Genomic DNA, 26167 nt, shown 5'->3' with positions numbered 1-26167 from the left:
TTCTGGTTCTGCCCCTATCTCTCGTGCCCTTTAACCTCCGAGGGGCCAGCACCTTCTCTCGTCTTTCTGGAATCGTTACGCGGATTTTCGTTTTCCTTCTGCTCCCTGCAAAGCCTCTCTTTCCTTGGAGTTACGATGGAAACTATCTCTTTGCTGTCGAAGGTTTTCTTTAATTTATTTTTATTGATTTCAGAGAGGAAGGGAGAGGGAAAGAGAGGTAGAAATAGCCTATCTAATAAAAGAGTAATATGCAAATTGACCATCACTCCAACACACAAGATGGCCCCCCCAATGTGGTCAAAGATGGCTGCCCCCATGTGGACACAAGATGGCCAGCAGAGGAGGGCAGTTGGGAGGGACCAGGCCTGCGGGGCGGGGGGGGGGAAGTTGGAGGCCACCAGGCCTGCAGGGGAGGATAGTTGGGGGGGACCCAGGCTTGCAGGGGAGGGCAGTTGGGGGGACCAGGCCTGCAGGGGAGGGCAGTTGGGGGGACCAGGCCTGCAGGGAACTGCAGTTGGGGGGAACCAGGCCTTCAGGGGAAGGCAGTTAGGGGTGACCAGGCTGGCAAGGGAGGGCAGTTAGGGTTGACCAGGACAGCAGGGGAGATCAGTTGGGGGCAACCAGGCCTGCAGGAGAGGGCAGTTGGGGGTGACCAGGCTGGCAGGGGAGGGCAGTTATGGGCACTTGGGCCAGCAGGGGAGCAGTTAGGCATTGATCAGGCTGGCAGGGGAGTGGTTAGGGGATGAACAGGCTGGCAGGCAGAGTGGTTAGGGGCAATCAGGAAGGCGGTCGGGAGGGCGGGGTGGGATGCAGGCTTCCACCCCACCCCCAGCTGCTCTGGGCCTCTGAGCAGCGTAGGAAGGCGGAAAGGTGGCTCCGGCCAGAGCGAAGGCGGTGCCCACAGCCAGGGAAAGGCCCATTCTGGCACGAGTCTTCGCATCGGGCCTCTCTAGTTAATAATGAGAGAATTGTGGATCGGCTGCCTCCTGCATGCCCCCTACTGGGCATGCGCCCTGTCCGCGAATGGAACCGTGATCTCCTGGTTCCTAGGTCCACGCTCAGCCACGGAGCCACGCCGGCCAGGCCAGCGCTCCAGAATTTCGTGGCACCTTTCATCTGCCATTGTTGCTCTCCGTTCTCGCCGATGAGGCCGCGTTTATTCCTTCGCCGCCGTGGTGGTGGGGTTCTGGAAGGCGGACCAGATCAGTCTCTGCGTGGCCTGTTTTTCTTGACGTCCACTCCCTGTGGGGTTTGCCCAGGGACGTGGCCACATCCAGGTTGGACTTGAGGGCGAGGGCTGTGGCTCTAGCAGCGAGGGAGGGGGGCTGGAGGGAGAGAGGGAGTGGAAGCAGAGGAGACTCCTCAAATCGGGAGTTTAAGAACCTGACTCTGGTCCTGGCCAGTGTTGCTCAGTGGATAGAGCGTCGGCCTGTGGACTGAAGGGTCCCGGGTTCGATTCCAGTCAAAGGTACATGCCCGATCCCCAGTAGGGGGCGTGCAGGAGGCAGCCGATCAATGATTCTCTCTCATCATTGATGTTTCTATCTCCCTCTCTCTTCCCCTCTGAAATCAATAAAAAATTTTTTTAAAAAAAGAACCTGATTCTAGCCCTGGCAGTTGTGGCTCAGTGGATAGAACGTCAGCCTGCAGACCGAAAAAGGGTCTCGGGTTTGATTCCGGTCAAGGGCATGTACCTCAGTTGCAGGCTTGATCCCCGGACCCCCAGTCAGGGCGTGTGCAGGAGGCAACCCACCAATGTGTTTCTCTCGCATCGACGTTTCTCTCTCTCTCTCTCTCTCTCTCTCTCTCTCTCACTCTCTTTCTCTCTGTCTCTCTCCCTCGCTTCCACTCTCTCTAGAAATAAATGTAAAAATATCCCCGGGTGAGAATTCACACACACACACGCACACACACGCACACACACACGCACACATACGCACACACACACACACACACAGTAAGAGAAGCAGCAGAGTCATGGGTCATGGAAGAGGCAGGAGGAGGAAGAAATAATACCTTCCCTGGACTCTGGCCCAGGCTCCTGCCCGCTCCGTCAGACAAGCCGTGTTCCTTCCCCCTGAAGGCTGAACGGCGGGAGGATGAGGGTTGTGGGTCAGGGATTCACATGAGGACGCAGCGGGCACGCGCTGGACGTGCTGGGACGCCGGACCCGCCACATGCTTAGCATTCAAGGCCGGGTCACTGCTATCCCAGCGAAAGGTCAGAGCTGATAAGGGACGGGGTTAGGGAATAGGCCCGGCCGGCACGGAGGGCAGAGCTGAACAGCCAGCACCAAGGATATGTGTCCCCCCCCCCCCCAGATGGGGGCCAGAATGAGCTGGAGACTCCCACCATGCCCCGGGGCCAGCTCCCAGCTGCCCCCACCCAGGGCACTGCCCAGCACCCTGGCTCCTGGACAGACAGACGGACAGACCAGCCTCTGTCTCCATCGGGGACAGGAATGCACCGGGGACTTGGCTTGGGGCCTGGCCGGGGGTGGGAGGAGGAGAGGGTGACGGCTGGGCCACCAGGCCTCCCAGAGCCTCGGCCGAGGGTGGGGACACTGGGGCCAGGGGAGGGTGCTCACCTTCCCAGGGGCGGCCCCGCCCACCTCGCCATCCGGAGGGTCCGGCAGGGGGGGCATCCCAAAGGCCAGGGAGAGGCGGGGGATGGTGGGGCCAGCCTGTCCCCAAACCCCTGTGCCCTCTGTCTTTTATTTTATTTTTTAAATATATTTTTATTGATTTCAGAGAGGAAGGGAGAGGGAGAGAGAGAGAAACATCCATGATGAGAGAGAATCCTGGGTCAGCTGCCTCCTGCACAACCCCTACTGGGGATCGAGCCTGCAACCTGGGCATGTGCCCTGGCCGGGAATGGAACCTGGGACCCTTCAGTCCTCAGGCCGACGCTCATCCACCGAGCCACACCAATCAGGGCCCTCTATCTTTTTTGGGGTTGTTCATCCTCTCCCGAGGACATTTTCCGACTGATTTTTAGAGAGACTGGAAGGGAGCGGGGAGAGGGGTGGGGGAGAAACATCGATGTGAGAGACACTCCAATTGGTTGCCTCCCATGTGCCCCTGATGGAGCCTGCAACCGGAGTTCGAACCCGGGACCCTTCAGTCCAAGGGCTGATGACGCTCCAGCCACGGAGCCACGCCCTGGGTGTGGGTATGCAAAGGCTGGGGGCCTTCAAAGAGCCGGAGGGGGGCGTCAATAAAAATCCTATATAATAAAAGCCTAATAGGCTAAGTGCCCAGTCGTCCGTTCAACCAATCAAAGCGTAATATGCTAATGAGATGCTAAGGCCGCTCAACCGCTCGTGATGACGTGCACTGACCACCAGGGGGCAGAGGGAGGGCATCCCCTCCTGTCGTTTTGCTGGGGGGGAGGGGATGGGAGACAGAGGACCCGCCTCCCCCCAGTCAGGGTGGGGGACAGCATGAGCAAGATTCACCGCAGGTGGATCGGGCCGTGTTCCCGGGTCTTGGGGAGGCTCCCAGGTCCTGGGACCCCCCCAGCTGTGCCCACTGGAGTCTGCTCGGCCACCCAGACTCAGGTGGGGGTGACCCCCACGTGACCTCAGAGTCACCCTCCTGCTGTGGAGAGAGCCCTAGCGGGCCCTGTATTCAGGGGACAGATTGGGGGGCCCTGGGGGATGAACACGTGACGGTTGGGGGGTTAGTACCATAGCAGATGGCCCTGGGGGTGTGTAGCAACTGGGGAGGGGGGCGCCGAGGACCCTGAAAGCCGCCTCTCAAGACTCCTGGGGTCCGGCCGGCGTGGCTCCGTGGCGGAGCGTTGACCTAGGAACCAGGAGGTCAGGGTTCGATTCCCAGTCAGGGCACATGCCCGGGTTGTGGGCTGGATCCCTGGTGGGGGGCGTGCAGGAGGCAGCCCATCCATGATTCTCTCTCATCGTGGATGTTTCTCTCTCTCTCTCTCTTCCTCCCTGAAAAAAAAACAACAACAAAAACCCCCAGACTCCTGAGGCCCTAGCTGGTGTGGCTCAGTGGATAGAGCGTCAACCTGTGGACCGAAGGGTCCTGGGTTCGATTCCGGTCAAGGGCACGTACTGGGGTTGCAGGCTCCTCCCTGGCCCGGGCCCTGGTCAGGGTGTGTGCAGGAGGCAACCAACTGATGTGTCTCTCTCACATCAATGTTTCTCTCTGTCTCTCCCTCTCCCTTCCACTCTCTCTAAAAATCAATGGAAAAATATCGCCGTGGGAGGATTAAAACAAAAACAAAAAAATCAAAGACTCCCGGGGCGTCTGGCAGAAGAGGGTGCCCTGGGTAGAGGATGTGGCGTGGCCAGGGGTGGGAGGAAGGGATGGGGAGGAGGCGGCTCCTCACTCAGGCCCTCGGAGCCAGGGATCCTGCAGGGAGAGGCTGTCCCAAGTGCGTGTCCCCTCCTTCAATGCATCCCCCGCCCCCCTGACCATGACCCCAAAACTGGTGCTGGCGTGGGGGGGGGGCGAGGTGGGGGGGTGAGGTCTGTCCTCAGGTGGTGGGCAGCTCTGTACCCCCCTGGGGGTGGGAGCGGGCTGCCACCCGGAGCCCTGTGTGCTCGGTCCCCACGTGGAGCCACCACCCCGGCTATAATGGGAGCGAGGGGGGGCCCCGGGGGCAGGGCTGACGGACAGTCCTGGGACTGCGGGGTGTGTGGGCCGCGTGAGGAGCCGCCTGGCGTGGAGCCCATCGGAGGAAGGAAGGGCCGGCTGCCGGTGTGACTCCCCCGCAGTGGATGCTGCTATTTATACCTCGGTGGTGTGAGGTCACCCGGGCCGCCTCACCCTCTTGTGGATGAGCCCAGAGAGGGTGCGGGGGGGCGGTGAGGCCACACACCATCTGTAGCTGGGCACAGCGTGGCACTTATTTATTTACTAGAGGCCCGGTGCACGGCATTCGTGCACTGCGTTGTGTGGGGGGTGTCCCTCAGCCCAGCCTGCGCCCTCTCACAGTCCGGGACCCCTCGGGGGATGCGGGCCTAAGCCGGCAGTCGGACATCCCCCGAGGGTCCTTAGCGCTGCCGCGGAGGCGGGAGAGGCTCGCTGCGCTCGTCAGCCGTGAGCCCGGCTTCTGGCTGAGCGGAACTCCCCCTGTGGGAGCCCACTGACCACCAGGGGGCAGCTCCTGTGTTGAGCGTCTGCCCCCTGGTGGTCATTGTGTGTCATAGTGACCGGTCGTTCTGCTGTTCGGTCGATTTGCATATTAGCCTTTTATTATATAGGACTAGGGGCCGAGTGCACGAAATTCGTGCACTGGGGGTGGGGGTCCCTCAGCCCAACCTGCCCCCTCTCACATACTGGGAGCCCTCAGGGGATGTCCTACTGACGGCTTAGGCCCTATCCCCACGGGAAGCGGGCCTAAGCCGCAGTCTGGCCTCCCTCTGTGGGAGGTGACTGGGCTGGTCAGGGGGAGGCACCAGCCCCATCACCCCGCTGCTGCAGCCACTGCCAGTCACCACAGCCACCAAGGTGTTTTCATCAACACGGACTCCAGTCCCTTCACCAAGAAAAAATGACAACTTTCTTTAGGCATTTTCAAGATGTGTCTTTCATAGGATATGCATTTCTTTCTTTCTTTTTTATCCTCACCTTAGGATATGTTTCCATTGACTTTTAGAGAATGTGGAAGTGAAAGGGAGAGACAGAGAGAAACATCAAAGTGAGAGGAACACTTTGATTGGTTGCCTCCTGCATGAGCCCTGATCTGGGCCCTGGCCAGGGAGGAGCCTGCAACCTAGGTACATGCCCTTGATCAGAATCGAACCCAGACCCTGCTGTCTGCAGGCCAAGGCATCATCCACTGAGCCAAACCGGCTAGGGCAGGATATGAGATTTCTTAGCCCTCCAGCAGCAGACCTTCATTTTTTTCTCCAGAAGTGTGGTGGAAAAACCCTAGATCACCTTTTTGGATTCTTATTACCCAAGTTACTAAGAATATTACCAGTGGCATACAGGGAGCTTAGCCAATGTGCAGTCAGAAAAGGTGTTTCCTCTGTAGTTCACACCAATCACGGGCTGTGCCCTGCCCAGGCCTAAAGCCTCTGGCCGAAGCTTTAGGCTTAAGCAGGGGACCTCCAGCTCCCTGTGATCGCAGACACCGCCCATTGGGCAGGGGACCCCAGCTCCCTGCAATCCACCACAGGAGCAGACCCCCTCGCAGGAGCGGACCCCCACTTCCCTGCGATCTGCTCGTGCCCAAGGCTGGAAAAGCCTCCGGCGGATGCTTTCCTGGTGGGCATGGCTTGTGGGTGTAGCGAAGGTATGGTCAATTTGCATATTACTCTATTAGGTAGGATGTATGTATGTGTTCATTATTTTTTAAATTGTCCCCCGAGGATATTTTCCATTGATTTTTTTTTCTTTTTGGTTAATCCTCACCCGAGGATATTTTCCCATTGATTCTTAGAGAGAGTGGAAGAGAGAGAGAGAGATAGAGAGAAACATCGATGTGAGAGAGACACATCAATGGGTTGCCTCCTGCATGTGCCCTGACCAGGGCCCAGCCAGGGAGGAGCCCGCAACCAAGGTACATGCCCTTGACCGGACTGGAACCCGGGGCCCTTTGGTCTGCAGGCTGATGCTCTAGCCATTGAGCCACACCAACTAGGGCTTTTCTGTTTTTGTTTTTTTTTCCTTTTTAAGTATATTTTTATTGATTTCAGAGAGGAAGGGAGAGAGAGACAAAGATAGAAACATCCATAATGAGAGAGAATCATGGATCGGCTGCTTCCTGCCCCCTACTGGGAATCAAGCCTGCAACCCGGGCATGTGCCCTTGACCAGAATCAAACCCGGGACCCTTCAGTCAACAGGCCCACCAACTCTCTATCCACTGAGCCACACCGGCCAGGGCTGGAACTGGGGTGTCTGACGCTCCAGTCCGCACCTGGGCCTGCATGTGGCCCTGATTCTGGCGGTGGGTCCTGTGCGGGGCCTCCAGGGGGAGGTCGGCGCGGGGTCCCAGCCGGGAAGCAGGCTGCCGGTGTGGGGCCTGGGAGCCGCCAGTGTGGGGCCAAGGCCTGTCCCAGGCCAGGCTGAGTCAGAGGGGTGGGGGAGCCCCCCCACACTCCTGCCCACATCTTAACAAAAAAGAGGAGCCCCCAGGCCAGACATTCTGCCCCAGGGTGCGGGCCCAGCGAGCCCCCAAAGCCCTGTCTCCCCACGCCCCCTACCCCCGCCCCCGCCAGGCCTCAGTGTCTTGGTTCCGAACTTCTATTTGGGGTGGTGTTTGAGGCCAGGGTGGCGGTGGGTGGGATGGGGACAGCCGCCCCGAGAGCCGACACAGCGGCACCAGCAGCCTGGGCCTGGCATCACAGCCTGCCCGTGGCTGCCCCCCCCCCACGTCACTCTCTGCCCCGGGCCCCCCCTGGCTCTCGGGGGCCGGGTCCTTGCAAAGAGGCTTAGGTCTCCGCCCGCCTGGGCCACCAGGGCCGTCAGCTGTGATGGGAGCTCTGGGGTCCCTCTGTGCCCTGGGCAGGTGGAGGGGGGGCCTCAGGGACTGGAGCAGGGCCACCTGGGGGCTTAGCTGTGCAGAGGTTTGGGGGGTGGGGAGGTCTGGATTGTGGGGGGAGTGAGAAGAGCATTGCAGAAGCCTCGTGCTGGGAGGGTGTGTGTGTGTGTGTGTGTGTGTGTGTGTGTGTGTGTGTGTGTGTGTCGTCCAGCCAGAGACGCGGGACAGGCCGGGCGGGCGAGGATTGAGAGTCCCTGCAGGCGTCGGCGTGCCCAGCTGTCCGGCCCTCGTCTGTCCTGCCCTCGGGCTCCGCAAGGCCTCCCGGATGGCCCCCGCCTCACCCACTCTCTGTCCGTCCCGTCTCTGCAGCCGCGGCTTCGGCACGTGCCTGGATGACCCGCCGGCCAGGGACGTCATCCCTCAGCCCTCCCTGCTGCCCGGGGTCCTGTACGACGTGAACCACCAGTGCCGCCTCCAGTACGGGGCCGGCTCCGCGTACTGCACAGACCTGGATGTAAGTGGGGGCGGCGGGGGGGGTGGGGAGGCCCAAGGGCAGGACTCACCCTCCTGGTGCGGGCGCCCTGGGCCCAGCCGGGCGACGGGACACCTGCTGGGAGGAGAGGTGAGGTCTCAGGTTGGGTGGCTGCCCCAGGCCCAGGGCTGAGTTCTGGGGGGACTGTGCCCAACGGTGCGACTGTGGGCAACGCCCCCCCCATCCCTACCCCCCCACTCGGGAGCTGAACCTAAGAGGTTATTGTTTTTTTATTTATTTTTTGCGAATCCTTTCCCCCAAGGATATTTCCCCATTGATTTTGAGAGAGGGGGGGGGGAGAGAGGGAGAGACAGAGAGAAACATCGATGGGTTGCCTTCTGCACGTGCCCCGACCAGGGCCTGGGCCGGGGAGGAGCCTGCGACTGAGGTACGTGCTCTTGACTGGAATCGAACCCGGGACCCTTCGGTCCACAAGCTGACGCTCTACCCACTGAGCTAAACCATCCAGGGCTTGCTAGTGTGTGTGTGTGTGTTTTATTATTTTTTTACTTTTTAAAATATATTTTATTGATTTTTTACAGAGAGGAAGGGAGAGGGAGAGAGAGTTAGAAACATTGATGAGACAGAAACATCGATCAACTGCCTCCTGCACGCCCCCTACTGGGGATGTGCCCGCAACCAAGGTACATGCCCTTGACCGGAATCGAACCCGGGACCTTTCAGTCCGCAGGCCGACGCTCTACCCACTGAGCCAAACCAGTTAGGGCTTGTCATTTTGTGTGTGTGTGTGTGTGTGTGTGTGTGTGTGTTTAAATATATATTTATTGCTTCCAGAGAGGAAGGGAGAGGGAGAGAGAGAGAAACATCATTGATGAGAATCACTGATCAGCTGCCTCCTGCACGCCCCACACTGAGATCGAGCCATGACCTCTGGGTTCACAGGTCGATGCTCAACCCCTGAGCCCCCTCCGGCCGGGCTGAATCTAAGAGGTTATCATATTTATTTTTTAACCCTCACCCGAGGATATTTTCCCATTGATTTTTAGAGAGAGTGGAAGAGAGAGAGAGGGAGAGACAGAGAGAAACATTGATGTGAGAGAGACACATCGATTGTGAACCTAAGAGGTTAAACAACATCTAAGCTTCTGGGTCCCGGGGAAGGTCACCTGAAGGCATGGCCACGGCATGTCACCCAGACCCCGTGGCTTCTGCCGTGGCCCGGAGAAGGCAAAAGGGGCCCCTGAGGGTCCCATTGGCTTAGCCCTGGCAGGTGCCAGCCCCTTGAGGGGCCCCAGAGACTCAGGGGACACGGCGGGGGGGGGGGCGCCCGGAGAGGCGGTCAGCTTGTGGCCCTCCCCACCCCCTCCGGCAGGACGCCTGCGGCATGCTCTGGTGCTCTGTGCTCCGCAATTGTCAGACCAAGAAGGACCCAGTTGTGGATGGCACGGCGTGCGGGGATCAAAAGGTAGGGGCGCCCCGGGCCAGCTGTGCAGGTGGGAGGGAGGGAGGGAGAGGCCTGCTGTGTCAGTGCTGGGACGGGGCGGGGGGTGTCAGCCCTGGTCCGCAGACCCCTGGCCCCCTCCTCCAGCCCGGCCCAGCCCCGCCCCGCCCCGGGTTTGCAGAAGGCGGCTTTCTTCAGTGACTCTCCCAGGCGCCTTCAGCTCGGAGTCAGCCGCGGGCTCTCTGCTGGATTGTCTGCTCCGCTCCCCTGTGGGGCCTGGAAGGGATCTCCCCCACTCCTTGGAGACCCCCCTTTTTTTTTCTTTTTTAAAAGTTGATCTCAGCCCTGGCCGGTGTGGCTCAGTGGATAGAGCGTCGGCCTGCGGACTGTAGGGTCCCGGGTTTGATTCCGGTCAAGGGCATGTACCTTGGTTGCAGGCACATCCCCAGTGGGGGGTGTGCAGGAGGCAGCTGATGGATGTTTCTCTCTCATCGATGTTTCTGACTCTCTATCCCTCTCTCTTCCTCTCTGTAAAAAATCAATAATATATATATATTTTTAAAATATATATTATTGATATTTTACAGAGAGGAAGGGAGAGGGATAGAGAGTTAGAAACATCGATCAGCTGCCTTCTGCACACTCCCTACTGGGGATGTGCCTGCAACCAAGGTACATGCCCTTGACCGGAATCGAACCCGGAACCCTTCATTCCGCAGGCCAATGCTGTACCCACTGAGCCAAACCGATTAGGCCCGTGGTCAGCAAACTGCAGCTCGTGAGCCACATTCGGCTCTTTGGCCCCTTGAGTGTGGCTCTTCCACAAAATACCACGGCCTGAGCGAGTCTATGTTGAAGAAGCGGTGTTAGAAGTTTAAGTTTAAAAAATTTGGCTCTCCAAAGAAATTTCAATCGTTGTGCTGTTGATATGTGGCTCTGTTGACGAATGAGTTTGCCGACCACTGGGCTAGGGCAATAAAATATATATTTAAAAAAATTGATTTCAGAGAGGAGGGTCAAGAGAGAGAAACATCAGTGATGAGAGAGAATCATGGATCGGCTGCCTCCTGCACGCCCCACACTGGGGATCGAACCCTGCACCCGGGCATGTGCCCTGACCGGGAATCGAACCTAGGACCTCCTGGTTCAAGGTCGACGCTAACCCTGAGCCACGTGGTCCGGGCTGGATACTTGTCCTTCGCCCCTCTCCAGGCCTCCCCGCCCCACCTGGGCCTCCCCGGTGGGGGGCGGGGGGTGACTGACAGGTGCCGGGCGGCGGCCTCACCTCGTGTGTCTCCGCAGTGGTGCCTGGGCGGGGAGTGCGTGTCGGTGGACCTGCAGCCGCAGGTGGTGGACGGCGGCTGGTCGGGCTGGAACGCCTGGTCCGCCTGCTCGCGGAGCTGCGGTGCGGGCGTGCAGAGCTCGGAGAGGCAGTGCACAGAGCCTGCGTGAGTGTGCGGTCCCAGGCCTGGGGCTGGCGGGCTTTGGGGCGGGGGGGGGGAGGGGGGAGCGGGTACTGAGCTGTCAGTCAGTCAACGGAGGGAACCCGGCTCTGTGTCAGCCTCCGGCGGTCAGAAGTGTCCCCACCAACAGGGGCCAAAGCCAGAATTTCCAGCCAATGTCCTCGGGTCATTGGGAGACGTGTCCCCACTGCTGACCCATTGCTCAGAGGGGCACACTGAGGCCCGGAGACCGGAAGGACGCATCCACCGGCGGGAGGGAGGCAGGAGAGGACAGTGGTCAAGCCCTTAGACCCTGGCCTTAGATGGCTCAGGAGTTAAGTCACTCCTCCCCACCCCCCACCCCTGTGTGAGAGCCTGCTCACCCCTCCTCTGGACTCCATTTCCAGAGAAGCTGTGTGATGGGGTCCCAGCAGTGCCCACACTCCCCAGGAGGAGGGACACTCTATGACCCGGGGCACGAGACTGTCTGTCTCTGGGCCTCAGTTTCCCCATCTGAGCGAGGTGAAGATGCTGGGATGCGCGGGGTGAGGGGGGCCCTCCTCACTAAGCTTTTGAGGGTACGGGGAGTGGAGTTCAGCACCAACCCCACCCAAGGCCCCGTGTATGGCAAGGACTGTGGCCCTCACCCCTGCCTCACCCTGGCCCCCTGTCTGAGCGGGGTTAGCGGCAGCTGCCCTGCCCCAGGTGTGTGTGTGTGTGTGCGTGTGCGTGTGCGTGTGCGTGTGCGTGTGTGTGTGTTCAGGGCGGGGCTTCCTCCTGACCTGTGTGGGTGAGTGTCCCACGGGAGGGTCACACCTCTAGCGTGTCCCAGCGTCTCAACAGCCCCAACCCATTTTAAACTTTTTAAAAAATATACACGGAGTGGCCAGATGATGATGATCTCTGAACGCATAATAATCTGGCCACTCAGTGTGTGTGTATGTATATATATACACACACACACATTAGAGGCCCGGTGTATGAATTCGTGCATGGGTGGGGCCCGGCCAGCCTGGCCAGGGGGAGGGGACATGGGCGGTTGGCCGGCCTGCCTGCTGGTCGAACTCCTGGTCGAGGGGACCATTTGCATATTAGCCTTTATTCTATAGGATATACACGGAGTGGCCAGATGATTATGCATTTAGAGATCATCATCATCTGGCCACTTAGTATTTTTATTGATTTTAGAGAGGAAGGGAGATGGAGAGAGAGATAGAAACATCCATGATGAGAGAGAATCATGGACCGGCTGCCTCCTGCACGCCCCTTAATGGGGATCAAGCCCGCAACCCGGACATGTGCCCTGAATGGGAATCGAACCCTGGACCCTTAAGTCCACAGGCCAACACTTAAGCACTGAGCCAAATCTGCTAGGGCCCCAACCCCATTTTTAAAAAAATATGTTATTGGTATTTTACAGAGAGGAAGGGAGTGGGAGAGAGAGTTAGAAACACCGATGAGAGAGAAACAGCAATCAGCTGCCTCCTGCACGCCCCCTACTGGGGATGTGCCCGCAACCAAGGTACATGCCCTTGACCGGAATCGAACCCGGGACCCTTCAGTCCGCAGACCGACGCTCTGTCCACTGAGCCACACGGGTCAGGGGCCCCCACCCCATGCTATAGATGAGGAAGCCGGGCCAGAGAGGGCAGGAGACTTGCCCAGGGTCACACAGCAGCGGTGGGCGGTGGGGGTCTGGGGTGCAATTGTGGGGGCGCAGCGGGTGGTCCCTGTGCGGGCGCTGAGCCCCGACTCCGCTCACCCACAGGCCCAAGAACAGGGGCAAGTTCTGCGTGGGCGAGCGGAAGCGCGTGCGCCTGTGCAACGTGCAGGGCTGCGCCCCGGGCAGCCCCTCCTTCCGCACCGTCCAGTGCGGCCAGTTCGACTCCACGCCCTACAATGGCCGGCTGTACAAGTGGGTGCCCCAGCCGACTGACCGTGAGTCCCGCATGCCCGCGCCCTGGGTTGCCCCCACCCTCCCCCGGCAAGCGGGGCGCTCCCCGAGCCCCTCGGATGGCAGGATGGCAGCCTGTCGGTGCTGCCCGGCTGCCCCCGCTGCGTCCAGCTGTGCGGGAGGTGGAGGGGGGCTTCCTGGGGACCCCCAGGACGCCTGCCCTATGGTCCCTCACGGCTCCCGCCCTTGTGCCCCCAGTGGCCCCCTGCGAGCTGCACTGCAAGCCCACGGGCGAGTCCTTCAGCGACCGGTTTCGAGACGCCGTGCTGGACGGCACGCCCTGCTACGAGGGCCGCCAGGGCAGCCGGGACATCTGCATCAATGGCATCTGCCAGGTGCGCCCCGGGAGGGTCCCCTCACCCGCCCCGCCCCCTGGGAGGAGCGCCACTGTAGGCCCCGCCCCTGGGAGGATCTCCACTGTAGGCCCCGCCCCTTATGAGGAGTGCTATTGTAGGCCCCGCCCCTGGGAGGAGTGCTATTGTAGGCCCCGCCCCCTGAGAGGATCTCCACTGTAGGCCCCGCCCCTGGGAGGAGTGCTATGGTAGGCCCCGCCCCTGAGAGGATCTCCACTGTAGGCCCCGCCCCTGGGAGGAGTGCTATGGTAGGCCCCGCCCCTGAGAGGATCTCCACTGTAGGCCCCGCCCCCTGGGAGGAGTGCTATTGTAGGCCCCGCCCCCTGGGAGGATCTCCACTGTAGGCCCCGCCCCCTGGGAGGATCTCCACTGTAGGCCCCAACCCCTAGGAGGGTCTATACTGTAAACCATGCCCCATGGGAGGGTCATTACTGTGGCCCCGCCCCCTGGGAGGGTCTTTACTACAGACCCCGCCCCTGGGAGGTGCCCCACCATATGCCCCGCCCCTGGCGGACCTCCTTTACCAGCCACGCCCCCAGGTGGGTCTCCGCTGCCTGCCCCGCCCACAGCAGCCTCCTCTGAGCTCCTCTCCAAGCTGCGCCTTTCCGTTTCCGGTTCTGCCCTGACACCGTTGGATGCACCCTCCCCCTCTCAAACCCTCCCACCCTGTCACCTCTCAGCAGAGCCCCCCACTCCTGACTGACACCCTCAGCACCTCTGCTTCCGTTTCTCTGCCCCCTTGCCCCCCGGGGGCTTCTCCCGCCCCCCCTTGCCCCCCCCCACCCCCCCCCCCCCCCCCCCCCCCGCCAGGAACCGCCAGGAACCGCCAGGAACCGGGAGCCCAGGCAGTGGCTCGACCTCCTCCCAGCCACTGTCTTTTTTTTTTTTTTTAAATATATTTTATTGATTTTTTACAGAGAGGAAGGGAGAGGGAGAGAGAGAAACATCGATGAGAGGGAAACATCGATCAGCTGCCTCCTGCACGCCCCCCACTGGGGATGTGCCCACAACCAAGGTACATGCCCTTGACCGGAATCGAACCCCGGGACCCTTCAGTCCGAAGGCCGATGCTCTATCCACTGAGCCACACCAGCTAGTGCCCAGCCTCTGTCTTGCTGCTGCTTCTGAGGCCTGAGGCCTGGTCTCCGAGGCGGAGAGCAGCAGGGGGTGCGAACCCCCCGGCCCGTGACCCCGATTCCTGTCCACACGGATCACCCACGGAGGACCAGCCCCCCTGCCCCCTGTCCCTCCCCCACTCCCTGCCCCAGCTCTCATCTCCTGCGGCCTCACAGCACAGCCTCACAGCTCGGATCCATCTACCTCCCTGGTGCACGTCCGAGGAAACCAGGCCTTGGGGGTTGGCCTTGGGGTCTCCGCCCAAGCCCCACGCCCACCCCCAGCCCCGGGGCCTCCCCTCCGTGTCTTGCAGAACGTGGGCTGCGACTTTCGGATCAACTCGGGTGCCGTCGAGGACCGCTGTGGTGTGTGCGGGGGTAACGGCTCCACCTGTCACACCGTGAGCTGGGTCTTCCAGGAAAATGGGCCCTACGGTACGGCTGGGACCCCGTTCCCCCCCGCCCCTCCACCTGGCTGTGTGCTTGGTCCAGGATCCAAGCAGATGGGACACTCGGCCCAGACACAATGACCCGTCCCCACAGGGCGTCCTCCGGCCCCTGGGAGCCCAGGGTGGACGGTTCAGGCTCACATGGGGAGCTCTCAGCCCTTTCCAAGGGTTCCTGCCTTGTCAGGCAGCTTCAGGGACGCCCCAGCCCCACTCCCTCCGCTCCAGGTGTCTGCAGACATTCAGTGTTGACCGTGTACCCCGGTGAGGTACAGGGGGTACGTGGCAGTTAAGGGCTCCCCATCTGATAGGGTAACGGGCCCTTTTAGCCTTCACCGATGCAGCGGAGGGAGACCCAGAGGGCTGGGAGAGCACGGAGGAAGAAAGTCTCCGGCCTGGGGGAAATCAGGGAAGGCTTCCTGGAGGAGGTGGCATGGGAGCGGCATCAGAAAGAGAAAAAAAAAGAGAGAGACTCAGGTGGAGCTTGTGCCACACACACACAGCGTGGAGGACGGAAGACCTCCGGTTGGGGCCAGCGAGGGAGGCAGGGTTAGGTCGCATCCCTGCGAAGCTGCCCAGCGTGGCTGTCATCCCTCAGACCCCACGGCCTGATGGGTGCACAGCCCCACAGAGCGCTTCACCCTTGCTTCACCGTTCGGTGCCCTCGCATCCCCACCTCCTGCGACACGGGGACCACAGCAGAGCCTATGGGACAGGGTTGTGACCCGTGCACAGTGCTCAGAGGCGTCCCAGGCGCGGAACGGACGCCAGGAAGCGGGAGGACAAATGCCCGTGCGGAGGGAGGAGGGTGTCCCCAGGACCCCGTGTTGTTTGTTTATTTATTTACTAGCGGCCTGGTGCACGAAATCGTGCACGGTAGGGTCCCTAGGCCTGGCCGGTGATCAGGAGGGAGGGGGGCCCCCACTGGCACCCACCTTGGCCAGCCTGGGCCCCGTGGGCTGGGGGCAGCTCCTGCATTGAGCGTCTGCCCCCTGGTGGTCAATGCGCATCATAGCGACCGGTCGTTCCCCTGTTTGGTCCATTTGCATATTAGGCTTTTACTATATAGGATTTTAAACTTTTACTTTTCAAATATATCTTGTATTGCTTTCAGAGAGGAAGGGAGAGGGAAAGAGAGAGATTAGAAACATCCTTGACAAGAGAGAATCACGGACCGGCTGCCTCCCGCACGCTCCACCCTGGGGATCGAGCCCGCCCCCCGGGCATGCATGCATGCCTGTGCCCTGACGGGGAATCGGACCGTGACCTCCTGGTTCCTAGGTCAACGCTCAGCCCTTGAGCCACGCCGGCCGGGCATAAAGCTCCGGACCTGAAGCCGATGGTGGGGCCGCGGGATGAGAGGAGCGGGAGGAGGTGGGGGCAGCCGAGGGCTCACGCGGCCCCGCCCTGACCGCCAGGGTACATGGACGTGGGGCAGATCCCGGCCGGCGCCCGGGAAATCCTGATCAAGGAGGTGGCCGCGTCCATCAACTTCCTGGCGCTTCGGAGCCGGGACCCGGACCGGTACTACCTCAACGGGGGCTGGAACATCCAGTACCACGGCGACTACCCCATCGCGGGCACCGTTTTCACCTACGAGCGCGAGGGCGACCTGGAGAAGCTCACGTCCCCGGGACCCACCAATGAGTCCATCTGGATCCAGGTGCCTGCCCCCCCCCCCCCCCCCCCCCCGCCACCGGCCACACCTCGCCCCTCCCCGTCCCAGGCCGGGTTGGGGAATAGAGGCCGACTCCAAGGGATGCTGGCCCTGGGGCCGGAGAAAGCCCGGGGGCAGTCACAGAGCCTGGCCCTGGCCTGGCTGGCCTATGGGAAGTTGAGGGGGGAAGGGGCCCTGCCTCAGTTTCCCCATCTCTAAAGTGGGTCCCAGGGGGTAGCTGGTTGGGTGGAGAGGATGCTGGGAGCTCACGGGCCCCACCCGCCCCCACCCGCCCCCCAGATGCTGTTCTATGAGAAAAACCGCGGTTTGTACTACGAGTACACCATCCACCAGCAAGCCATCCCTCCAGGCGTGGCGTCGGAGTTCTCCTGGGCCTACGGGGCCTGGACCGAGTGCCCGGTCACCTGTGGCAAAGGTGAGGGGCGGGGGGGTGGTGGGGGGCTTGTCCCTGGGCAGAAATGCCGCTGGCTTCGGCCTCCGTCCAGCTCATCATCGAGCCTGGGGTTTTGCTGCTCTGAGCCTCACTCTCCCCATCTGTAAAATGGGCCCATCTCATCGGTTCCCTGGGACTTGCACGCTAGCGGGAGCCGGCCACCCCGTGGAGCTCTGGCTACATGCACATGTCATCCTCAGAGGTAGCTGTTATTTTTTTATTTTTAAATATATTTCTTTATTGATGTCAGAGAGGAAGGAAGAGGGGGAGAGAGAGAAACATCAATGATGAGAGATTATCATGGATTGGCTGCCTCCTGCACGCTCCACACTGGGGATCGAGCCCGCAACCCGGGCATGTGCCCTGACCGGGAATCGAACCCTGACCTCCTGGTTCCTAGGTCGATGCTCAACCCCTGAGCCCCGCCGGCCGGGCTAGGGAGCTGTTCATTGTTCCTCTCATTTACAGATGAAGACTCTGAGGTTCAGAGTGGCCCCCTGAGCTGCCCGTGGCCTCCAACTAGGAAGCTCTAACCCACGGGGGGCCTTGCTCTGGGGGGCTCTGAGCCGAGTGGACATGGCCGTATCTGGGGGGGGCACTGAGCCCCGTGCCTCACCGCCCCCCCGACCCCCCACCCCAGGCATACAGAAGCAGACCGTGTACTGCACGGAGCGGCACCACGGGACCGTGGACGACAGATACTGTGAATTCCTGCGCCCGCCCGAGGAACGCCAGAGGATATGCACCCAGGAGCCCTGCCCGGCCAAGTGAGCCCCCTGACCCCTGACCCCTGACCCCCTCCCCCAAGAGGCTCTGAGCCTCTCTCTCCAGGTTGCAGCCCAGTTCCCGGCCACCCCCACTCCGGCCTGGGATGCCCCTGCTCCCTTGGCTTTGGGTCCCTGTGTGAGCGGGGGTCTCTGGGGGTGCGGGTGGCCCAGTGAAGGGGCTACACACTGTCCCTGGGCCTTGGGGGGCGGGGCCTGACCTGGACGTGGGGCTCTGGGAACACGGCCCCTGGGTTGAGGCCTCCGAGACCCCGTGTGCCCGGGGAGGGGGGGAGGGGGTGTGGCCGGCTACACCTGTGCTGATGCCCCCGTGCGCCCCCCCCCCCAGGTGGTGGGCCAGTGCGTGGCATCCGTGCTCCAGATCCTGTGGGCCCGGGGGCCTCGCCCGCCGGACCGTGTACTGCCTCCGCAGCCTGGGCCTGGGCACGTTCGTGGGCATGCTGCCCTCGGACTGCCAGTACGGGCCCCCGCCGCCGGCCGAACGCCCCTGCAACGACCACGTGCCCTGCCCATCCCGGTGGGCCTTCGGGCAGTGGGCCCAGGTGAGCGGCGGGGTGGGGGGCCTGCCCCAGCTCCCCTCTTTTTTAAAAAATATATACACTGCCCTGACCGGTGTGGCTCAGTGGATAGAGCCCCGGCCTGCGGACTGGAGGGTCCCAGGTTCGATTCCGGTCAAGGGCATGTACCTTGGTTGCAGGCACATCCCCAGTACGGGGCGTGCAGGAGGCAGCTGATCGATGTTTCTAACTCTCTATCCCTCTCCCTTCCTCTCTGTAAAAAATCAATTAAATATATTTAAAAAAATAAAAATAAAAAATATATACACTGAGCGGCCAGGTGATGATGATCTCCGAACGCATGATCATCTGGCCACTCAGCGTATATTTGTGTTGATGTCAAAGAGGAGGGGAGAGGGAGGGAGAGAGAGAGAGAGAGAGAGAGAGAGAGAGAAACATCCATGATGAGAGAGAACCATGGATCGTCTGCCTCCTGCACGCCCCCCACTGGGGATCGAGCCTGCAACCCAGGCCTGTGCCCTGACCGGGAATCGAACCCTGACCTCCTGGTTCCTAGGTCGACGCTCAACCACTGAGCCACCTTGGCCGGGCGGCTCCACTCTTGGGCATGGGCTGCAGAGGGGCCCTGACTGCCAGGCACCCTGGTGGTGGGGGTGGGGGGCTGGGCCTTCCAGGTCCAGCGGGCCCCCTAACCTGGGGGACTGGGATGCCGGGGGCGTGTGGGGCTGGGCGGGGCCGGAGAGGGCGCTGGGGCCGGCTGTGAGCTCCTGGCCGACCCTTCTCCCCCCCCCCCCCCTGCACCCTCCCCCCGTGGCCGTCCCCGCAGTGCTCCGTGACTTGCGGGCCGGGCACCAAGCAGCGAGCTGTCGCCTGCACCCAGGACACCGGGGTCCCCTGTGACGAGGCCGAGCGGCCGCCCAGCCAGGCCCCGTGCCTCCTGCGGCCCTGCCAGCCGCACCTGGACGTCCCGGACCCCCCCGAGGGCTCAGGCAGCAGCGGCTTCTCCAGCCGGGAGCTGGACAACGAGGTGGACTTCGTGCCCCGCCGCCCGGCCCACCACCCGCCTCCCCCGGTGTCGCCCGCCGAGCCCCCGGGCCAGGCCAACGCCATCGACCAAGAGCGGCCGGAGCTGGGCCCGCCGGGACCTGCCCTGGTCGACGACTTTTACTACGACTACAACTTCATCCAGTTCCACGAGAACCTGTCCCAGGACGAGGAGGACGAGGAGCCGGGCCCGCACCCCGCCGTGGGCACGGGGGCCCGGCCCTCCTCCCCACCACCCCGGGGCGGCCCGGCCGAGCCCCCCGCACCGCCCCCTGCGCCTCGGCCCAGCCCGGCTGGCCCCCACCTGCCCCCACCTTCGGGGCGGACGCCCTGGGACCCGCTGCTCAACTTCTTACCCGAGGAGGATGCCCCCACGGGGACCCCGGCCCTCGGGCTCCCCACCGCACCCTGGCCCCCCGCTTCTGTGGGCGAGACACCTGCCGCCCCGGGGAGCCCCGATGCGTCCCCGGCCCCCAGCCGGCCGCCCCCTCCGCGGTGGGAGAGCACCAACGAGGTCCCCGAGGACGAGGAGGGCGCCCTGGGTCCCCCGGGGCTGCCCCTGCCGGGGATGCCCGCGTCACCCCCTCTGTCCCCCGCCCACCCCTCGCCGAATCCTGACTCCGAGGAGCTGTGGCCCGCCCTGGGGGGCGCTCCTCCCGCGGCCTCCCTGCCTGACGCTCGCCCCGGCCCGGCCCCACGGGACCTGCAGACCCCCGCGGTGCCCGGGGAACACGAGCCTGGGGCGCCGGGCCCCCTGAGCCCGGCTGGGGTCCGTCCCTCCGACAGCAGCAGCATTGTCTCCGAGGCCCCGCCGCCGACCAGGAATGCCAGCTGGGAAGTGGGAGACTGGAGCCAGGCAAGTGTCGGGGGGTCGCGACCCCCCTGCCTCAGTTTCCCTGCTGAGCCCTGGGTGGGGGTAGGCTGAGGGGGACCCCACCTCCCTGCAGCTCTGGAGGCCACACAGGCCCTCCCCTGACCAGCACGGGGGCCTCTGAGGAGGGGCAGCCGGAGTGTTCCTCGCCCTCAGCCTTGAAGGCCCCCAAGGACGGGGAGCTCATCCCCCTCCCCGGCAGCTGTGGGTGGGGTGGGGCAGCCCCCCATTAGCAGGGCCCCCCAGGCTCTCTCCTCCAGATGTACCTGCTCTCGGGGCCTGCAGGGGTCCGAGAGGCATGGAACCCCACTTCCCCATGGCTCCCCCTCCCCTAGACCCTAGTGTCCCTGCAGGAGGAGGGAGCTCCTGTTCAGGCCCCTCATGTTGGGGTGGGGGTCGGGGGGGGGCCCACGGAGGCCCAGCGAGGTACCCAGACCTCCTTCCCAGCTGGTCTGTCTGCACAGCTGGGCCCCCTCCCCTGTATCCCCGCGGGGCAGGGACGTCTCGTCCTCGCCGTCCCCTGGGGAGGCGGGTGGAGGAGCCCATTTTGCAGATGAGAAGACTGAGGCCCTGGGTGTGGTCTCCCCGGATGGGCGGGCCCTCACGCCCCCGGCCCCGCCCCCCAGTGCTCCACCACCTGCGGCCTGGGTGCCTCCTGGAGGGTCGTGCGCTGCAGCTCCGGTCGCGAGGAGGACTGTGCGCCCGAGGGCCGCCCGCAGCCCGCGCGCCGCTGCCACCTGCGTCCCTGCGCCACGTGGCACGCGGGCAACTGGAGTAAGGTGCGTGCGTGGGGAGGCGGAGGGGCCCGTGCTGACTCGCAGTGACCCAGGGCGAGGGGGCGGGGTCCGAGCTGCAGGCCCCGAGCTCCAGGTTAATCCCTGCAGCTTTGGGGGTGTGGCCGTCCCCTCCCTGCCCCTGCGTCCTTTCTCACTCTCACCAAGTCCTTTTTTAATATCTTGATTTCAGAGGAAGAGAGAGGGAGAGGGAGAGAGAGAGAAACATCGATGATGAGAGAGCATCATGGATCGGCTGCCTCCTGCATGCCCCCCACTGGGGATGGAGCCCCCAACTGGGCATGTGCCCTTGACTGGAAATCGAACCCGGGACCTTTCTGTCTGCAAGCTGATGCTCCACCCATTGAGCCACACCGGCTAGGGTGCCCGGCTGACCTGGCTCAGTGGTTGAGCACCGACCTAGGAACCAGGAGGTCAGGGTTCGATTCCCTGTCAGGGCACATGCCCGGGTTGCAGGCTCGATCCCCAGTGTGGGGTGTGCAGGAGGCAGCTGATCCATGATTCTCTCATCATTGATATTTCTCTCTCTCTCCCTCTCCCTTCCGCTCTGAAATCCACCTATATATATAAAAGCCTAAGTGACTGTCGCAACCGAAACAACCGAACAGATGACTGAACAGGCTGTGTGGGGCGACCAGGCTGGCAGGGAGGGTTAGTGAGGGGCGACTAGGCCGGCTGGTGGGGGGGCAGTAAGGGGCTACCAGGCCAGCGGGGGAGCAGTTGGGGGCGACCAGGCCGGCGGGGGGGGGGCAGTTAGGGGTGACCAGGCCAGCGGGGGGGGGCAGTTAGGGGCGACCAGGCCAGCAGAGGGGTAGTTAGGGGCGACCGGCAGGCAAGCAGTTAGGAGCCAGTGATCCCAGATTGTGAGAGGGATGTCCTGGATTGGAGAGGGTGCAGGCTGGGCTGAGGGGACCCCCCTCCCCTGTGCACGAATTTTGTGCACCGGGCCTCTCGTAAGAACATATTAACCAAAAGAACACCAACTCGACTTTCTCCCTCCGGTCCCTCCCGGGGCAGCCCCCCCCCCCTGCCCTCGCCAGGCTGTCCTGCCCGGCCTCCCCCGGGCCTTGGAGGGACACACAGCCCGGCGGCGGGGGGGGGGGGGAGTGGCCGGTGCCCGCCCCGTGCACCCTCAGGTCCCGGCGGCTGTGGGTGCACCTGCGCCCTGTCCACATGCCTGCCCCCCCGCCCCCCAGTGCTCCCGCGGCTGCGGCGGAGGGCTCTCCGTGCGGGACGTGCAGTGCGTGGACACGCGGGACCTCCGGCCGCTGCGGCCCTTCCATTGCCGGCCGGGGCCCGCCCAGCCGCCCGCCCGCCAGCCCTGTGGGACGCAGCCCTGCCTGAGCTGGTACACCTCCTCCTGGAGGGAGGTGAGCCCGGGCTGGGGGTGGGGTGATGGGGGGCGGGGTGATGGGGGGCGGGGTGATGGATGGGGAGGGGGTGATGGGCGGGCTCCCCGGCCCGGCCCTGCCCTGACCCCTGACCCCTGCCCTCTGCCCCGTCCCGGTCCCAGTGCTCGGAGGCCTGCGGAGGGGGCGAGCAGCAGCGCCTGGTGACCTGCCCGGAGCCCGGCCTGTGCCCGGAGGCGTGGAGACCCAACTCCACGCGGCCCTGCAACACGCACCCCTGCACCCAGTGGGTGGTGGGGCCCTGGGGCGAGGTGAGGGGGCCGGGGCCGGGGCCCTGTGGGCACTGCAGACACAGGACGGGGGGGGGGGCATGAGGGGGAGCGGGGGGAGGGCACGTCAGGGAGGCCTGGGGGGGGAGGCAGGCTGGCCCGTGTGGCTCAGTGGGTAGAGCGTCGGCCCGCGGACTGAAGGGTCCCGGGTTCGATTCCGGTCAAGGGCACGTGCCCAGATTGCAGGCTGGATCCCTGGCCCTGGTCTGGGCGCGTGCGGGAGGCAACCCATCGAGGTGTCTCTCTCACGTCGATGTTTCTCTCTGTCTCTCCCTCTCCCTTCCACTCGCCCTAAAAATCAATGGGAAAATATCCTCGGGGGAGGATTATTACTGATGTTTCTTTTATTTATTGTTTTTAAAATATATTTCTTTATTGATTTCAGAGAGGAAGGGAGAAGGAGAGAGAGATAGAAACATCAATGATGAGAGAGAATCATGGATCGGCTGCCTCCTGCACGCCCCCTACTGGGGATCGAGCCCACAACCCAGGCATGTGCCCTTGACCAAAATTGAACCCGGGACCCTTCAGTCTGCAGGCTGACGCTCTATCCACCGAGCCAGGGCTTCTTTTTCTTTTTTAAGTGTTTTTATTGATTTCAGAGAGGAAGGGAAGGGAGAGAGAGCAAAACATCCATGATGAGAGAGAATCATGGATCGGCTGCCTCCTGCACGCCCCACACTGGGGATCGAACCCTGACCTCCTGGTTCCTAGGTCAACGCTCAACCACTGAGCCACGCCGGCTGGGCATTACTGATGTTTCTCTCTCTCTCCCTCTCCTTTCCTCTCTGAAATCAATAAAATTACACTAAAAACCCCCAAACAAAAAGCATTAAAGAAACAAAGTTGATGAAGAGGTCGGACCCCAGCTGGGAAGGACAGGGCCTGGCCGGGGAGGCGCCGCCCCCCAGGCCCTCCCCAGGGGCAGCCGGGGTGCAGGGCCTGGGGACCCGCCGCCCCCAGGAGGCCTGAGGGGCGGGCCTGCGGTGAGGGGACCCCTGCCTCCCTCCCTCCCTCCGCAGTGCTCGGCCCCCTGCGGGGGTGGCGTGCAGCGGCGTGTGATCCAGTGCGTGAACACCCACCGGGGGCTGCCCGAGGAGGACAGCGGGCGGTGCGGCCACGAGCCCGAGAGCGCCCGCCCGTGCGGCACCCGGGACTGCGAGATCTCCGAGCAGCGGCGGCGTGAGTGGCCCGCCTCGGGGAGACGGCCGGGGGGTGGGGGTGGGGGTGGGGGGGAGGGGGGCGGGATCGCCCTGCGGCACCCCCAGGGCAGGGCTGAGCAGGGGTGCCGTGGGGAAGCCGGGCTGGGTGGGGGGATCCAGCCTTCTCTAGTGCCGGAGGAACCGGGCAGCAGCCTCACCCCATGTTGCTGTGTGACCTTGGGTGACCTTTGCTGCGTGACCTTGGGTGACCTTTGCTGTGTGACCTTGGGCGACCTCTTTCTCCCTCTGGGTCACAGTGAGGCGGGCATGTCCCTGAAGCCAGAGACTGGACCCCGCTGAGCCCCTGCCTGATCGATGCCTCCCTCCCAGGGTCCCCCACACGCCCAGCTTCTGGGCCAGCTGGTCCTCCTGGAGGACGGGCCTGAGGCGGTTCAGGCACATGCACACACACACACCCATGTGCACACATGCACACAAACATATATGTATACACATGTGTGTATATACAAACACACGTACATACATGCACACTCACACACGTGTGCCCACATGCACATACATGTGAGTGCACACGCACATACATAAAGACGTGTGCATGCACACACACACACACACACACACACACACACTTCCTGCAGCCCCGGCGCCCGCCATGCTGAGCACAGGAAACGGCCTGGCGGCCACCTGGGCCCCCACTTCCCCTCTGGCCTCTGCGTCCTCGTCTCTAAAGAGCTGACGCCCCCCCCTTCCTTGGACAAAGGGGGGGCACGGGGGGGAGTATCTGTGAGGACTCGGGGGGAGAAGGGCCGGAGGTTCTCAGGGACACGGCGTCTTCCCTGGAAGCCACTGTCACCCCGTCAGGATGTCAGGACGCAGGCCCAGGCGCCTGCCCGGTGAGGGGACCCCGCAGCTCCCAGCCCGTCCGCTGTCCCAGCCCCTCAGGACGGCCGGGCCCCCCGGGGGCCTGGTACCTGCCCCGTCCGCCTGCACTCCCAGCAGGAATGCCGCCTGCCTGCCGGCCTCACCTGCCCTGCCCCTGCCCTCGGCCTGCCCTCCCCCTGCCCTCGGCCTGCCCTCCCCCTGCCCTCGGCCTGCCCTCCCCCTGCCCTCGGCCTGCCCTCCCCCTGCCCTCCCCCTGCCCTCGGCCTGCCCTCCCCCTGCCCTCGGCCTGCCCTCCCCCTGCCCTCCCCCTGCCCTCTCCCTGCCCTCCCCTGCCCTCTCCCTGCCCTCCCCTGCCCTCCCCCTGCCCTCCGCCTGCCCTCCCCCTGCCCTCCGCCTGCCCTCCCCCTGCCCTCCCCCTGCCCTCCGCCTGCCCTCCCCCTGCCCTCCGCCTGCCCTCCCCCTGCCCTCCCCCTGCCCTCGGCCTGCCCTCCCCCTGCCCTCGGCCTGCCCTCCCCCTGCCCTCCCCCTGCCCTCTCCCTGCCCTCCCCTGCCCTCCCCTGCCCTCTCCCTGCCTTCCCCTGCCCTCCCCCTGCCCTCCGCCTGCCCTCCCCCTGCCCTCCCCCTGCCCTCCCCCTGCCCTCCGCCTGCCCTCCCCCTGCCCTCCCCTGCCCTCCCCCTGCCCTCCGCCTGCCCTCCCCCTGCCCTCCCCCTGCCCTCCCCCTGCCCTCCCCCTGCCCTCGGCCTGCCCTCCGCCTGCCCTCCCCCTGCCCTCCCCCTGCCCTCCCCTGCCCTCCCCTGCCCTCCGCCTGCCCTCCCCCTGCCCTCCCCCTGCCCTCCCCTGCCCTCCCCCTGCCCTCCGCCTGCCCTCCCCCTGCCCTCCGCCTGCCCTCCCCCTGCCCTCCGCCTGCCCCTCTCCCTGCCCTCCCCCTGCCCTCCCCCTGCCCTCCGCCTGCCCTCTCCCTGCCCTCCCCTGCCCTCCCCCTGCCCTCCCCCTGCCCTCCCCCGCCCTCCCCCTGCCCTCCCCCTGCCCGGAATCTGCATGGGGCTGCTGATGTCACACACCTGCCTTAGGGGCGCCGCTGGGGACCTGGTGCTATGCGGGGGGGGGGGGGGGGGGGGGAAGGGGGAAGGGCGGCGGGGGGGCGGGGAGAGCGGCCAGGTGGGGGGAGGGCAGGAACGGAGGCCTTTGGGGGGAACCAAGGACAAGCTCCCCATGAGGTTCTGTCTTTGTTTTGTTCATCCTGCCCTGAGGATATGTCCCCATTGATTCTCAGAGAGAGGGGGAGGGAGAGGGAGAGGGGGAGGGAGACGTTGATGTGAGAGACACATCCATGGGCTGCCTCCTGCACGCGCCCTGACCAAAGCCGGGGAGGAGCCTGCACCCCGGGCACGTGCTCTTGACTAGAATCGAACCCGGGACCCTTTGGTCTACAGGCCGATGCTCTACCCACTGAGCCACACCGGCCGGGCGGTTCTGGCTTTGGAGGGAGGTCAGGTGGCCGAGCCATGAGCTGCCCCAACAAGGGAGTTCCCCGGCTGCAGCCTGCCCGGGGGTGGGGTGGGGGTGGGGGTGACTGGATGCTGGCACCTGGATCCCCAGGATGTGGGGGTGACTCATGG

At 63.6% G+C, this 26167-nt stretch overlaps 1 protein-coding gene across 1 annotated transcript in view; it reads left to right on the top strand.

The window, feature by feature from the left end:
• The window catches only part of ADAMTS7 (ADAM metallopeptidase with thrombospondin type 1 motif 7), a gene marked incomplete at its 3' end in the record, with an annotated part of 43934 nt that extends 19930 nt beyond the window's left edge, over positions 1 to 24004 (top strand). The window contains exons 9-24 of the mRNA XM_079764212.1: positions 7827 to 7971; positions 9323 to 9415; positions 10694 to 10839; positions 12602 to 12771; positions 12986 to 13122; positions 14570 to 14690; positions 16120 to 16364; positions 16659 to 16794; positions 17453 to 17579; positions 17926 to 18139; positions 18942 to 20015; positions 20657 to 20809; positions 22021 to 22194; positions 22338 to 22484; positions 23525 to 23709; positions 23962 to 24004. Of these exons, the coding sequence (XP_079620338.1) occupies positions 7827 to 7971; positions 9323 to 9415; positions 10694 to 10839; positions 12602 to 12771; positions 12986 to 13122; positions 14570 to 14690; positions 16120 to 16364; positions 16659 to 16794; positions 17453 to 17579; positions 17926 to 18139; positions 18942 to 20015; positions 20657 to 20809; positions 22021 to 22194; positions 22338 to 22484; positions 23525 to 23709; positions 23962 to 24004 (3310 nt within the window). The remainder of the gene's footprint in view (positions 1 to 7826; positions 7972 to 9322; positions 9416 to 10693; positions 10840 to 12601; positions 12772 to 12985; positions 13123 to 14569; positions 14691 to 16119; positions 16365 to 16658; positions 16795 to 17452; positions 17580 to 17925; positions 18140 to 18941; positions 20016 to 20656; positions 20810 to 22020; positions 22195 to 22337; positions 22485 to 23524; positions 23710 to 23961) is intronic.
• Positions 24005 to 26167: the final 2163 nt, after the last annotated feature.

This window comes from Cnephaeus nilssonii, assembly GCF_951640355.1.
Source record: "Cnephaeus nilssonii genome assembly, chromosome: 24".
In the NCBI taxonomy this organism is placed as follows: Eukaryota; Metazoa; Chordata; class Mammalia; order Chiroptera; family Vespertilionidae; genus Cnephaeus; species Cnephaeus nilssonii.
This window is presented reverse-complemented; position numbering and strand designations above follow the sequence as displayed.